Source organism: Dromiciops gliroides, chromosome 6 (assembly GCF_019393635.1).
Source record: "Dromiciops gliroides isolate mDroGli1 chromosome 6, mDroGli1.pri, whole genome shotgun sequence".
NCBI classification, from domain to species: Eukaryota; Metazoa; Chordata; class Mammalia; order Microbiotheria; family Microbiotheriidae; genus Dromiciops; species Dromiciops gliroides.
This window is the reverse complement of record NC_057866.1, coordinates 1,118,534-1,133,650: the sequence shown is the minus strand read 5'-3', so window position 1 is coordinate 1,133,650 and position 15,117 is coordinate 1,118,534. Positions and strand designations below refer to the sequence as shown.

General features: G+C 45.5%; 1 protein-coding gene across 4 annotated transcripts in view; it reads right to left on the bottom strand.

The window, feature by feature from the left end:
- Window positions 1-15,117, bottom strand: part of AP2A2 (adaptor related protein complex 2 subunit alpha 2) — a 72,802-nt gene that overhangs the window by 26,214 nt on the left and 31,471 nt on the right. For all 4 annotated transcript variants that reach the window (XM_043970208.1, XM_043970210.1, XM_043970209.1 and 1 more), the window contains exons 5-6: window positions 8,723-8,852; window positions 3,880-3,981 (exon numbers count right to left, since the gene is read on the bottom strand). In XM_043970208.1, coding sequence (XP_043826143.1) covers window positions 3,880-3,981; window positions 8,723-8,852 — 232 coding nt within the window. The remainder of the gene's footprint in view (window positions 1-3,879; window positions 3,982-8,722; window positions 8,853-15,117) is intronic.

The following is a 15,117-nucleotide window of genomic DNA, read 5'->3' as shown; positions in this document are numbered from 1 at the left end:
GACATGGTTTTGGGGACCCAGTTCCAATTTGCTTTCCACAGCCCCATCAGCAGTATGTTAGTGTCCATTTTCCCATAATCCCACCAGCATTTGTCATCTTCCCTATCAACTTTGCGAATATGATGTGTGTGAGAGGGTACCCTAGAGTTGTTTTAACCTGCATTTCTCTAATTATAAGTAATTGAGAGCATTTTTTCATATGTGGCTATTAATGCTTGGTTTTATTCCCCTGAAAAATGACTTATTCACACCCTTTTCTATAGGAAGTAGCTCCCTTACTTGTAAATTTGACTTGGTTCCCCATAAATCTGAGAAACAAGACTTTAATCAGAGAAACTGGATGCAAAGGTTCCCTCCCATTTCCTGCTTTTCTTCTAATTTTAGCTGCATTAGTTTTGCCTGTGCAAAAACTTCTAAATTTTATGTGATGCAAATGATCTATTTCACTTCCCATGAACGGAGCTCTCTACCTCATTTGGTCATGAACTCTTCCTCTGGCCATAGATCTTCCAAGCTTCACTCAATTGCTTATGATATCTTTATACCTAAATCATGTGCCCATTTTAAGCTTGTATTGCTAGGGGGTGCGAGATGTCTACATTTTCTGAGATCACGATTGCCACACTGCTTTTAATTCAGCTGAAGCATAATGGATTTTGCTCCAGCCCCTTCTTTTAACACTTTGTGTCTTTCTGCTTTAAATGTGTTTCTTGTAAATAACAATGTTGGATTCTGGTTTCTAATCCATTTCATTTTATGGTTGAGTTTATCTCATTCACACTTAAGATTGCTGTATATATTTCCCTCCATCCTTGCCTCTTCTACTTAGCTTTCTCTCTTTTTTTAATTTACTCTGCTCCCCTTTAAGAATTTGTTTTGCTCCTTATGTGTTGATCAACTGTGATAAACTAGATTCTTCTCACCAATACAACGGTCCAAGAAAATTCCAAAGTACTCATGATGGAAAAGGCTCTCCAAATCCAGGGGGGAAAAAAAAAAAGAACTGTGGAATATGGATGCTGACTGGACCATACTATATTCTTTTGTTTTTGGTGCTTTTGTTTTTCTTTTTTGAGGTTTTTCCTTTTTGCTCTGATTCTTCTCTTATAACATGACTAATGCAGAAATATGTTTAATGTTTTATATATATATATATATATATATATATATATATATATATATATATATATATATATATATATATAAACCTATATCAGATTACCTGATGTCTAGGGGAGGGAGAAAAATTGGAAATTGGAAATCTTATGTAAACAAATGTTGAAAACTATCTCTACATGTAACTGGAAAATAATAAAATACTTTTTGGGGGGGAGGAGGTGAGGTAATTGGGGTTAAGTGACTTGCCCAGGGTCACACAGCTAGTAAGTGTCAAGTGTCTGAGGCTGAATTTGAACTCAGGTCCTCCTGAATCCAGGGCCAGTGCTCTATCCACTGAGCCACCTAGGTGCCCCAAAATACTTTTATTAAAAAAAAAAAAGAATTTGTTTTGCTTCTGACTGCTGTCTCCCTTAACCTAAGCTCCATCCTGTTTTACTTACCTACACACATTACCCCCCCACACACACACACACACCCCTTTCTTTTAACCTCTTTCCCTCCTATTTTTTGGCTGGGTAAGATGAATTTTTGTGCCCACCTGTCTCTATCTATGTATTCTTCCCTCATTGAATCAGTTCAGTGTGGTTCAAGTGGTGCCTGCTCCCCGTCTCTCCCACCCTACCATATAAACTCTTCCTCACACATGCCTCATCTTCTTCTCTTTTCCCTCCTCTCCCACAGCATTCCTCTTCCCCACCTTTCTGTTCTTCTTTGGGGATCATCCAAACATAACAGAATAACACTCAGGCTCCCTTGTCTAATTAGATTCCTTCTCAGACCTCTGGTGAAGGTAAAGTTCTGAAGGATTACATGTATCAGCTTCTCCCAGAACCTTATGAAGTCCCTTATGGTCTCTCACTCATGTTGGCCTTTGTCATGCTTCTCTTAAGTCCTGTGCTTCAATGTCAAATGTCCACTTCATCTTTTCATTGGGAGGGCTTGCAAGTCCTCTCTCTAATTAAAGGTCTGTTTTCCCCTCATAGGGTTCTCCTCATTTTTGTTCTTTGTTGTAAGCTTAGAGCCGATGCCTTCTGGAACATATGTTCCAAGTTCTCTGTTCCTATAACAGGCAGGACGCTAAATCTTGTGTGATCCTGTGGTGCCACAGTACTTGAATTCCTTCTTTCTGGCTGTTTGTAATAGCTCCTCCTTCACCTGGGAGCTCTTGGTTTTGGTTACAATGTTCCTGGGAATTTTCGTCTTGAGGTTTCTATCAGAAGGTGACAAGTGGATTCTTTCCATTTCTACTCTGCCCTCTAGTTCTAAGCTATCTGGGCAGTTTTCCATTATTTCTTGAAATAGGATGTTTGAGTTCGATTTTGATTCATGGCTTTCAGGTAATCCTATGATTTTGAAATTTTCTTTCCTTCATCTCTTTTCCAGGTCATTTGTTTTACCCATTTCACATTTTCTTCTTTTTGACTTTTATTATTTCCTGATGTCTCATGAAGTCATTAGTTTCTATTTGGCCAATCCTAATTTTCATGGAGTTATTTTCTTTAGCGGTTTTGTGCCTCTTTTACCAAGCTGCTAATCCTCTCACAATAACCTTCTTGCCTAGCTCTCATTTCTGTTCCCATTCTTCCCCTCTATCGCTCTTATTTGGTTTTAATCTCTTTCTTTCGAGCTTCTGGAATTTCTTGTTGGCCTTGTGTCCAATCTACATTTTGCTTGACAATGTTCTCAAGACAGTCTCTTCTTCTGGGTTTGTGTCGTGAGCTTCGCAGTCACTGTAGTAGCTCTTCATGGTCAGGCTCGTCCATCCAGCCTGCTTCCTGACACTGGATCTGACGTTAGTGTTGGGCTCTGCTCACCTCTGGGGGGGTGTCTAGCCTGAGTTTCTTGATGTCCTTCTGCTGCTTTCAAGTTCTGACTAGGAGTCTGTGTGTCTGGTGCTCCCAGAGCGGTGTGATCTGGGGAGAGGTCTGTTCACTGCCCTCCCAGGCTGAGCTCTGCAAGTTCCTGACCCAGGGATGGTCTGTTGGCTGGTGCATGGTTGAGAAGTCATGGACTGCTGCTGGACTTGGTCACTGTGGGCCACCTGGCAGGCTCTGCAGGCTCAGAGTGGTTGAATTGCCTGCTTGACTCCCCTTTGGCCTAGGGCTCCTGGCCTGGGTTATTCCACTGTAAGCTTAAGCATTGGGCGAAAGACAAGAAGGGAGCCCCCCCCCACTAGGCACACAGGATCAAAGCCAGGCTTTTCTCCCTCATGACAATGAATGCCCCTCTCTGCCCTGGTCCCAAGCCACAACACAGGAGCTCTCAGCATCCTTCCCTGCACCTCCAGCAACCAGGGATCCTAGACCCCTCCTGCTGCCTGCTCCTAGGGACCCTGCCACTCTCCCCTTCTTGACCATTCCAAGAAAGGTCATGGGTCGGGGGCAGCTAGGTGGTGAAATGGATAGAGCACCGGCCCTGGATTCAGGAGGACCTGAGTTCAAATCTGGCCTCAGACACTTAACACTTAACACTGACTAGCTGCTGTATGACTCTGGGCAAGTCACTTAACCCCAATTGCCTCACTAAAAAAAAAAAAAAAAAAGAAAGAAAAAAGAAAAGTCATGGGTCAATCAGCCGCCCACCAACTCCTCCCCATCCTCCAGCTGGTGCCTTTCCTCCCCCATGGTCAGGGATGGCCCCACTTCAGCCTTTGTACCCTTAGAACTTAGCGCCATTCCTGGCACACGACAGGAACGTCTTCCTTCAAGAGGGGGGAGCAGGCAAAGGAGAAAAGAAGAACAAGGAGGAGGAGAGCCTTACTCGGCTTAGTCTGGAAACCGCTAAGGACACCGAGGTTTTGAACTCTTCTGGGTTCTTCTGGGCCAGGGTGGTGATGAGGCTGGTGGCAGCAGTTACCACACCCTGGAAGAAAAGAGCAGGAAGCACACTGAGTTGAAGTAGCCATCACCAAGCATTTCAAACCATCCACGTGGGCCCCCATCTCTCTCTCCCAAGGAGAGCTCACCTCACTGCCAATTACAGAAAATCTCTGTCTGTTGAGCACCAGGGCTCGGCTCAGGGCCTGCCAACAGCAGGCCCTCAATGAATGCCTAGAGAACTCAATGAAATGCTGTTTCTGGGCTCTCGCTGGAATGTTCTTTACTTGTAGCCCTGGGACACAGGAGAAAATCCCCAGTCAGTATGAAACAGGTGCATGAACGGAGATGAGAAGGATCGAGAGGAGGAGCAAAGCAGGCTCCTCCCATGATTCCCAAGTCCCTGTGAGGCCCCCAAGCTGGAGCAGCCTCTTCCACCTGAGCTGCCACTTGTTTCCCCTGAGGCTCCCAAGGTGCCCCCAAAAGCAAGGCTGCCCTCTGCCAAGTCCAGTAGGACAGAACGGAAGAGACCCGACCAACAGTTGTCCCCAAAAGACACAAGTTTATTATTTCTTGTTGGCCTAAGGAGAACGGAAGCCTTCTTGAAGTGAACTGATCTGACAGTTTCCCTCAGGGACAGTGGGAGGGCGCCACAGTGCACAAAGTGCCAGGCCTGAAGTCAGGAAGACTCCTCTTCCAGAGTTCAAATCCGGCCTCAGACACTTCCTAGCCGTGTGACTCTGGGCAAGTCACTTCACCCTGTTTGTTTCGGTTTCCTCATCTGTACAATGAGCGGGAGAAGGAAGTGGCCAACCACTACTCCAGTGTTTCTGCCAAGAAGACCCCAAACAAAACTGAAAAAAAATGACGGAACAACGTCCCCCTAAATTCTTTACAGGGGCCCAGTTCTGCGGGAGAGGTGGCCAAAGAACCTAGGCAGGGCTTTTAACAACCCTGTGGGCCTCCATGCACTAGCTTCTCCACTTCATTATCCTTTCAATGGCATCAGATGCATCTGAAGCAGAGAATTTGCCCCCTCTTCCCCTCCCCTGTCACCCCAAGGGCAACAGAGACTGCTGTGAATGTGAATAAGCCTGTAAGCAGTGAAGAGGTGGGATCAACACAGGGCACAGGAGAGCTCAACAATATGTGAGGAAGAAAGTGGGTGAGCAGACAGAGGAAGGCCGTGCCCGTCTCCTGAGTATTCCCCAGCACTACATTCAAGCACATGTGAGCTTCTCAGGGGCAGGTGCTGGCTCTTGGGCAGTTAGCACAGTGCCTGGCCCTCAGTACACTCTCACTGAAGGAAAAGGAAGCTCAAGAGAGCGTGGCGTGGTCTGGTCATACTTTTGCTGTTCATTCCCAAAGTAGGGGGTGGGCACCCATGTGCTCCTAATCTAGAAGGCCAAGGACAGACATAGGCGCCCAGCTGGAAAAATGCCAATGGGGCGCTGTCATACTGACAGCAGAAACAAGGAGAGACAGCTTTAGAAAAGCCTGTTGACCCATATATTTCCCTGATATTTGGAAGGAGGAATGAGAGTGGCAGGGTACCACATGAAGACAATTTCTCAAAAACTGGGATGCTGATCCACTGTTGGTAGAGTTGTGAAAAGATCCAACCATCCTAGAGAGCAATTTGGAACTCTGCCCAAAAGGCTCCAGGACTGTGCATGCCCTTTGCTCCAGCAATACCACTGCTAGGTCTGTATCCCAAAGAGACCATAGAAAAGGGAAAAGGACCCACATGGACAAAAATATTTCTAGCCGCTCTCTTTGTGGTGGCAAAGAATTGGAAATCAAGGGGATGCCCATCCATTGGGGTATATGATGGTGATGGAATATCATTGTGCAGGACAAGCAGGATGATTTCAGAAAGGCCTGGAAAGACTCGTATGAACTGATGTATAGTGAAGTGAGCAGAACCAGGAGAACACTGTGTACAGAGACAGCCATGTTGTTTGACGAAGAACTGTGAATGACTTGGTTCTTCTCAGCAATGCAATGATCCAAGACAACCCCAAAGGACTAAGGATGAAGTATACTCTCCACTTCCAAAGAAAGAACTGCTATTTTTCACTCTTTCATTTTTTTTCTCTTAATCCAGCCTTCTTGTACAAAACGACTAATATGGTAATAGGGTACATAATTGCACACGTATAACCCACATCTAATTGCTTACTGCTGGTGGGAGGGGAGGGAGGAAAGGAGGGATAAAATTTGGAACTCAAAATTTTAAATAAAAATGTTCATTATTTAACAATAAATACATAAATTAGGTTTTACAAAAAGACAACTCCTCAGACAGCAAGGACAGGCTTCCATCCAACTAGAGCAGCAGCAGACACAATCCAGGAGAAAGGTGAAGGCAAAAGACTCTGAAGGCTCCAAAGACTATGGATGACAAAACTGGAGCAGCTCAGAGAGAACACCTGGATCAGGTGTCTCCCCACTTCTTTAGGTCACAGTCTCCCCACCCCCAGCAGCTGGCATACTGGGGAAGCCTAAGGTCAGAAAGAAGGTTCTAAGTCGTCAAAGGCAACTCTAAATCTCAGTTGGGGGGGAGGAAAAATACCTCCCCCAAAGACCCCTGAGGCTAGGAGTCAACCTGCTGGCTTCATTTTCCAGATGGAGAGGTCACGGCATTCACTTGGGGTTACCAAGGTGAAAACCACAGAGGTGGCGCCCAGCCTGCAGGACAGCACCAAGGTCATCATTGGACACAAATGTCCAAAGGGAAAGGGCTTCCTCTCAGGGGCTGCCAAAGGTCCATCTTCTTCCTTCCATTGGGTGCTCACCAATTCATCTTCCCAGTGTAAAAGAGATCTTTTTCCCAGCTGAGTTTTATCCAAAATATGCTGAGCTGGACACTGGACAGTTACATTCTTCAAGGTGAATGAAGATGCAGAAATTCTTCCTTCCTTTCTTTTTTGCTTTATTTTCAGTTCTAAAGTATCTCCTTTTTCTCTCCCCCTCCCCCACCCACTGAGAAGGCAAGAAAAACACAAGCCATGTGCAAAATAAATCTCAGCACGAGTATGTCCAAAAAAAGAACAAGAAGCAGCTACGCTTCCATCTGCCACCGCAGTCCATCCGTTCCCTCTCTGGAAGTGGCTAAGTTTCCTGGCGAGTCCTCTGGAATGGTGGCTAGTCCCTCACTGCGCTGATTGGCGTTATTACGTCTTTCACAGCTGATCATCCTTACAGGGCAATGAGGGTTAAGTGACTTGCCCAGGGTCACACAGCCTCTTCATCATTTCTGATAGCACAACAGCATTCCATCACATCCACAGCCTGTAACTTGTTCAGCCATTCTCCAGCTGCTGAGCATCCCCTTCATTTCCAGTTCTTTCTCACTATGAAAAGAGCTGCTATAATACTTTGATACATAGGGGCCTTTCCTTCTTTCTTTGAACTCTTTGTGTACAGACTGAGTAGATTTTGGGGCATAGTTCCAAATTGTTTTCCACAACAGCTGGACTAGTGCACAGCTCCACCAATAATGCATTAGGGTACCTATTTTCCCTCTGGCTGTGATGTTTAAAAATTTTGAGAAAAATAATTTTGAGGTAATTGCTCATTTTATTAATAATGCTAGCATTTTAATAAAAAAAAAAAAAAGGTCAGTGTTCAACACCAAATACAATCATTGTGGCAGACTCAAAGCTTATAGGCCCTTTGGAGGAGGGGTGTTCCTGAGGGTGGCAATCAACTCTGATTGGTTAACAATTAATGACAGAAGGCAGCTAGGTGGCACAGTGGATAGAGCACTGGCCCTAGAGTCAGGAGGACCTGAGTTTAAATCAGACACTTAACACTTACTAGCTGTGTGACCCTGGGCAAGTCACTTAACCCCAATTGCCTCACCAAAAAAAACCAACCAACAAACAAACAAAAAAATTAACGAGAGAGAAAAACAAAAACAAAACAAAAAAAAACCAATGAGAGAATGAGTATTACCACTAGTGGCTAGATCTATTGTAATAAATTCTGATTATGCCATTTACTTCTAGGTTACCCCCAGCCTTGGGTAATCTATTCAAAGAATTTATCCCTACCCAAATCTGAGTAGAACACAATGGCTTCCCTACCTGGTGGGGTCTGAACAAGATTGTTATATGTACTGGGGGGTGGGGGGGCAGGGCAATGAGGGTTAAGTGAGTTGCCCAGGGTCACACAGTTGGTAAGTGTCAAGAGTCTGAGGCTGGACTTGAACTCAGGTCCTCCTGAATCCAAGGCCAGTGGTTTATCCACTGAGCAACCTAGCTGGCCCTCTGAACAAGATTGTTAAGAAAGTTAGTCCAATCTCATTATCAGCAATGTCTGCCAGAGACTGAACTTTTGAAATGAATACTGTAGAAAAGGGGGGAACTCTGCATCTCTCCCAAATCACTGGTTCTTAATAAGCATTCTTCTCACTCCCACTTTGATTCTATTGAGAAGTGGTCTCCTCAGTGAATCAGTCACAGATAGGACAAACGTTTCATCAAGGGTTTCCAACTATGGGGTTTCTGAAGGGAAATAAATTGTTCTTTTCAATGCCACCAACACTGATCAATCCATCACTGCTCCATCCCCGCCTGCCTCCTCAAATGTGGGGCTTCCTGGCAAACACTTTGATGATTTTTTAAATAATTTTTTATGCCTAGGTTACTGCCCCCACATCTTCCCTCCTAGGACCAAACACAGGGCAGATTGGAACACAGGAGCGATGCTCAAAAAGTCTGCTAACCATTCATTCGCCAAAGGGGCTTGGCCTCAGTCTTCCCCCAGCCCAAGATGCTCACCAAGTGCTGGTCATTGAGGAGATGCACCACCCGCGAGGTCCAATCGCCCATTGGCACCAGGTCCGGGGACGTTCTGTACAAACGCAGCAGACACAAGGCGGCACTCTGTTTGACGCTGTCCATGGTGTCTCTGAAAGACCAAAAGACCTATCCATGAAGATGGACTCGCCCAGTAACAACCGAATGCCCCGGGCCCCAAATCAAAGTACGCCCAGACTTGGCCAGAGCATCCTATTGCTAGAGTCAGAGACAGCAACTCTAAAGAAGGAAGGGCAGGAGCCAGAAGAAAGGAGGTTAGCCCGCCGGACAACTGCATTCTCAAATACGTCCCCAGAGCATCTACCTCCAGAAGCTGAGGACCAGCATGTGGAATCCATCAAGTCTCTCGGAGGGGGGCCGGGCTTACCACCCTTTCTAGGCTCTACAATTCAGCCCTGCTGAGCCCCCCTTCTCCCTGGAGGAGAGTGGATGCTGCTCCCAGGGTCCTCTACAGGGCTAGCCCCCCCAACCCCCACTGCCTGCACTCCACCCATTTCTTGACACCCCAGGACCAGGTAGACAGCAGGACCTAACATGAACCTGTCAAAGCCAAGCGAGACGACTGCTCGAAAGGCTCTCATGGAGTTAGTACTTGGCAGGCCTGAAGCAAAGACCAAAGCTCTCGTGCTCCTCCAAACATCTCACTCTGCTGGAATTGTCCCACCATGTGCTGCTGCGTCTTGACATTCCTTGTACCTAGGACAGTGCCTTACACCAATGCCAGGGGCACAACCAATGCTCAATGAACATCTGTCAGGACTAGGCCAGGGAGAACAGCTATGGCTGTACCATGGTTTGATGCCAAATAAATGTCAGACCATCTCAAAGACGGCACTAAGAGTCAAGGATTCGCCCCAGTCAGGATAGCATAGGATCTAGCAGCTTCTGCATTAAAGGACCAGAGGGCATGGAATGGGATATTCCAGAGGGCAAAGGAAATGGGATTACAACCAAGAACCACCTACCCAGCAAAACCGATCGTAATCTTTCAGAGGAAAAAATAGGACTTTAATGAAAAAGAGGACTTTCAGGTATTTGTGATGAAAAGATCTGAACTGAATAGCAAATTTGACTTTCAAATACAAGACCCCAGAGAACCATAAAAAATTGGAGTTGGGGGACATACCTGGGATCATGCAGTGGGTGACTGTCTTGTGTCTAAGGATGGGTTTGGGCTGGGATCCCCCTGGGTCCAGGGTGGATGCTTTGTCCACTGTGTCACCTAGCTAGGTGATGGCATCTTTAGGGTTAAATTGAGGGATGAAGGGAATTCACTGGGGGAGGGGGAAGGGCAGAAGTGAAATCCTACATGAAAGTAATAGGAAAAGGCTTATGGAGTGGGGGAATGAATAGATGCGGGAGGACCAGGGCAGTAAATAAATTTTACACTCATCAGAAAAGGCTCAAAGACCTTAAACTCATCAGAGCTGCCTGAAGGAGGGACTAACAGACACACCCAACTGGGTGGAGTAATCTATTTAATCTGGGCAGTAAATGAGCCTAACACTCATCAGAATTGGCTCAAGGAGGGAATAATGTACACACTCAATTGGGTGGAGTAATCTCTCTAACCCTGCAGGAAAACAGGAGAGGAAGGGGATAAAGAGAGAGGGGCAAAAGGAGGAAGGGCAGAGTGGGGGAGGGGACAGACAGAAGCAAAACCCTTTTGAAGAGTGATAGGATGAAAGAAGATGAATAATAGAATAACTATCATGGGGAAGGGAATAGGTTGGAAGGGAAACAGTTAACAATAGTAATCATGAAAAAGAGAAGAGGGGGGAAACGGTACAAAAATATTTATAGCAACTCTTGGTGGAGGCTAAGAACTGAGAATCAAGGGAATGTCCATCAGTTGAGGAATATGACTGAAGAAGCTGTGGTTTGTAGTGGAGTGGTCTTGTGCTACAGGAAATGACAAACAGGATGATCCCAGAAAAACCTGGAAAGACTCATGAACTGATGTCTAGTGAAGTGAGCAGACCTGGGAGGACATGGTGCATTGTGTTGTTCAATGAGCAAATGTGAATGACTTAACTACTCTTAGCAATGCAATGATCCAAGACAATCCCAAGGAACTAATGAGGAAGCTGACTGTGCACCCCTATAGAAAGAACTGATAAAAAGAGCACTTGTGGATTGTACATATATAACCTGGTTGTGATCTTGTGGAGGGGGCAGGAAAGGGAGGGAGAAAAATTTGGAACTCTAAATCTTATGAAAATGAATGTTGAAAACTACCCTTACATGTAAGTGGAAAAAATAAAGTAAATGTTTGTTGCAAAAAAAAGAGTCAGGGATTCGTAGCCACCAAGAGAAATCTGCCAAGACCCAGGAGCATGTGAAGGAGGATATGCCCCAGAGGCCTTGGTGAGCCCCACAGCCTCTTCCCTCTTCCCTGCTGAGATCGCAGCTTCCCCAGGACCGGCACGCACTCCTGCCTGACACACAGTATCATTTTTTTATGTTGTTCAACAAGCAAAAATTCACCTTCACTCCCTCCCACCACAACCTAATTTAGGAATGAAAGAAACAAGACTCTTGCTACAAACATGTGCAGTCAAGTCAAGCCAATGTTCACGCTGGCTGTGTGGGAACGCATGTCTTGTTCTCTACACCTGCCATGTCACCGGCCCTCTGGAATGACAGCTGGTCATTACACTGATCAGAGCTCCTACGTCTTTCAAAGATGTTGGTCTTGTCCCTATTGCTGTCAATGCATCAATTGCTCTGCTGGTTGTTTGCTTTCTCTGCATCAGTTTGAACAAAGTCTTCCTGGGTTTCTCTGAAACCACCCTCCTCATCGCCTCTTCTAGCATAAGAGCAGGGTCCCATCAGCCTTCTAAAATCTACCTGGCTCAGACAGTACCGTTTGACGGGCGCCCTTCTGATCCCTGTCTTCTCCACTTGCCCAAAAAGAGCCAGAAACGTTTCTGTGTGTCCTCATCTATCTCTCTTGGTGCTAACCCCACCTCAGACTAGCTCCTCCTCCTTATTTCTGCTGAGTCAAGCGCATGTCTGTGCTCAGCTCTGGGCCTGTGCATGCACACACACAGGGGCACCCTGTGCTCCTCTGGCCCATCCAGATGAGAGCTCCCAGGGGAGCTCCCTCTCTCCGCCTCTGCCTATGGTTTTCACTCGTACAACCTGAACAGAAGGTATTTTTCCCCCGACCTTCCTTTCCCTTCCCATTCAGTATAATTCCTTTCTCATCTCTTTCCATTCTTCTCCTAAGGTCAAGACTGGACAGAAAAACTCCCAGGCCTTCAGACAAATTAAACTCCCTTTATGACCATAGACAATGACAGAATGTAGGGAGGCTCAAAAGCATCACCTCTCAAAATGAGAATGGAAGCAGATTATCTTTGTTTAGTACTTTACCACTGTTCATTCGTGTGGATATTTTTATGTTTTTCCTATCTCCTGTGTTTGAACTTCAAAGTTTCTTCACACTTCTGGTCTTTTCATTATGAATGCTTGAAAGTCCTCTACTTCATTAAAAATACATTTTTCCCCCTGTAGGATTAGATTCGGTTTTGTTTCTAAGTTATTCTTGCCTATAAACTCATATTCTTTGGAATATCTATTCTAAGCTTAGAAGTGGGAGATGCTAATATGACAAAAAAGGAAAATAATAAATGTTGGAAAATGTGGAAAAATTGGAACACTCATGCATTGTTGGTGGAGTCGTGAACTGATCCAACCATTCTGGAGAGCAATTTAGAACTATGTCCAAAGGGCTACGGAACTGTGCATACCCTTTGACCCAGTAATACCACTACTAGGTCTGTATCCCAAAGAGATCATAAAAAAGGGGAAAGGACCCACATGTACAAAAATATTTATAGCAACTCTCTTTGGAAATTGAGAGGATGCCCTTCAACCGGGAAATGGCTGAACAAGTTGTGGTAGATGAATGTAATGGAATATACTATTATGCTGCAAGAAATGATAAGCAGGCAGATGTCAGAAAACCTGGAAACACTTAAGTGGACTTATGCTGAGTGAAGTGAGCATAACCAGGAAAACATTGTACACAGTATCAACAACATTGTGTGATGATCAACTGTGTCAGACTTGGCTCTTCTCAGCAATACAATGATCCAAGATAATTCCAGAGGACTCATGATGGAAAATGTTCTCCACATCCAGAAAAGAGAACTGTGGATTCTGAACACAGATTGAACCAGACTGTTTCTACTTCTTGGCTGTTTTTTCCCCCTCTTTTATGAGGTTTTCCCTTGTGTTCTGATTCTTCTTTCACAACAAGACTGGTGCGGAAATATGTTTAATGTGATTATACATATATAACCTATATCAGTTGCTTTCTGTCTTGGGGAGGGGTGGGGAGGGAGTAAAATTTGGAACTCAAAATCTTATGAAAACAAATGTCAAAAACTATCTTTATGTGTAACTGGAAAATAATAAAATACTTTTATGATTAAAAAAAAAAGTGGTAGCTGCTGCATCTTGTGTAATCCTGCCTGTGGCTCCTTGGGATTTGAATTCTTTGCAGTGCACTTCTTCTTTATCATGGGAGCCCTGGGTTTTGGCAATGAGGTACTTGGCAGTTTTCATTTTGAGGTTTCACTCAGGAGGTGACTAGTGGATTCTTTCCTCTTCAGCCCCCAGTTCTAAGAGATCTGAGCAGTTTTCTTTTTTTTTTTTTTTTTTTTTTGCGGGGCAATGGGGGTTAAGTGACTTGCCCAGGGTCACACAGCTAGTAAGTGTCAAGTGTCTGAGGCCGGATTTGAACTCAGGAACTCCTGAATCCAGGGCTGGTGCTTTATCCACTATGCCACCTAGCCGCCCCTGAGCAGTTTTCTTTTAAGAGTTCTTGCAATCTGATGGCCAGACTCTTTTTTGGTCATGGCTTTCAAGTGGTGCAACAATTCTTAAATCTTTTTCTTCTCAATCTGTTTTCAAGGCCAAGTAGTTTTTCCTGAGATACCTTGATTTTCTTCTCTTCATCCTCTCCTCCCTCCCCCCAGCCCCAGTCTTTTGACTTTAACATTTTGGTTTCTTGGTCTCATGGACTCACTGGCTTCTCTTTGGTCCTTTTTTAATTTTCAGGGATTTGATGCTTGGGCAGAGATGTGTACCTCTAGTGCGAAGCTGTTAATTCCCTTTTCAATTCTTTCTTCCTTGGTTCCCATTTATTTTCCCCTTTTTCTCCCTCCTGCTCTCACTCCATTTATAAAAACAGTTTTGGGGGCAGCTAGGTGACACAGTGGATAAAGCACTGGCTGTGGATTCAGGAGGACATGAATTCAAATCCGGCCTCAGATATGACATTTACTGGCTGTGTGACCTTGGGCAAGTCACTTAACCCTCACTGCCCCACCCCCCAAAATTTAAAAACCAGTTTTAACTTTTTTTTTTAACTCTTGCTTCTTTTCCAGTAATTCTGGTTGAATTTGTGTCCAAGCTGTGTTTTCTTTTGAGGCTTTGCTTGCGGACATTTTGGAGCCATGCCTTTGTGTACTGAACATCTTTATCGCCAAAATAGTTTGTTGGGGTTTTTTTAATGATGGGGTTCCTTTGTTTGCTCATTCTTCCAACCTATTTATGTGAGGGTTGCACTCAGCATGCTTCTGAAGGGAAGGTCTGGGCTGCTTCTGCTGCTCCTTTCTTGGAGTGGTGAGTGCTGTGCTATTCCAGTATCTCAGGTCAGACTGAGGACCTGTGAGTTTTCAGTGCTCCCAGAGGAATTTGATGTAGGGCACAAGTTGATCACTGCCCCCCGGTCTGTGTTTAGCAGGTTAGTGACCCGAGGTTGGGTCTGAGCAGCAACACACGCTGCTGGACAAAGCCCATCAGGCAGCAGGGAGGCTCTGCTGGTTCTGAGTGAGACAACTGCAGACTCCCCTTGGGTCTGGGCTTCCTGCCCTGGTGCTTCCTCTTTAGAAACAAGACTGGGCAGAAGCTGGAGCTGAGCCCCTGCCCTGCTCCTGGGGTCTGAGCCAGTCAGATGCTACTGCTTCTGAACTTGTCCTTTTCTCTGGATATCACCTAGAGACTGAGCACTCCTTAACCTACAACAGAACATTGCCCGTGGGCACAGGTCCCATCCTCAGTCTGCTCTGGGGCTATGAGCAGTGGGCCCCAGGGGTGCCAGCTGGCCCCTTCTTACTCCGGTGCCTCTCCCTGGGCCCAGGAATGCTTCATTTGGCCCCAAGTATCTGGTCATAGCCTCTCCCCAGTGTCTAGAGACCTCTCTGTCTCCCTAACAGAACCTGGGCTGGAAAAATGACTAGTGGTTTTTTATTGAATTTCCTGACCTTGATTCAGCCTGGGCAATTTTCTGAGCTGTCTGAAGGAATTCTGGGAGGAAGCTTGCCAGACTTGTTGATGCTACT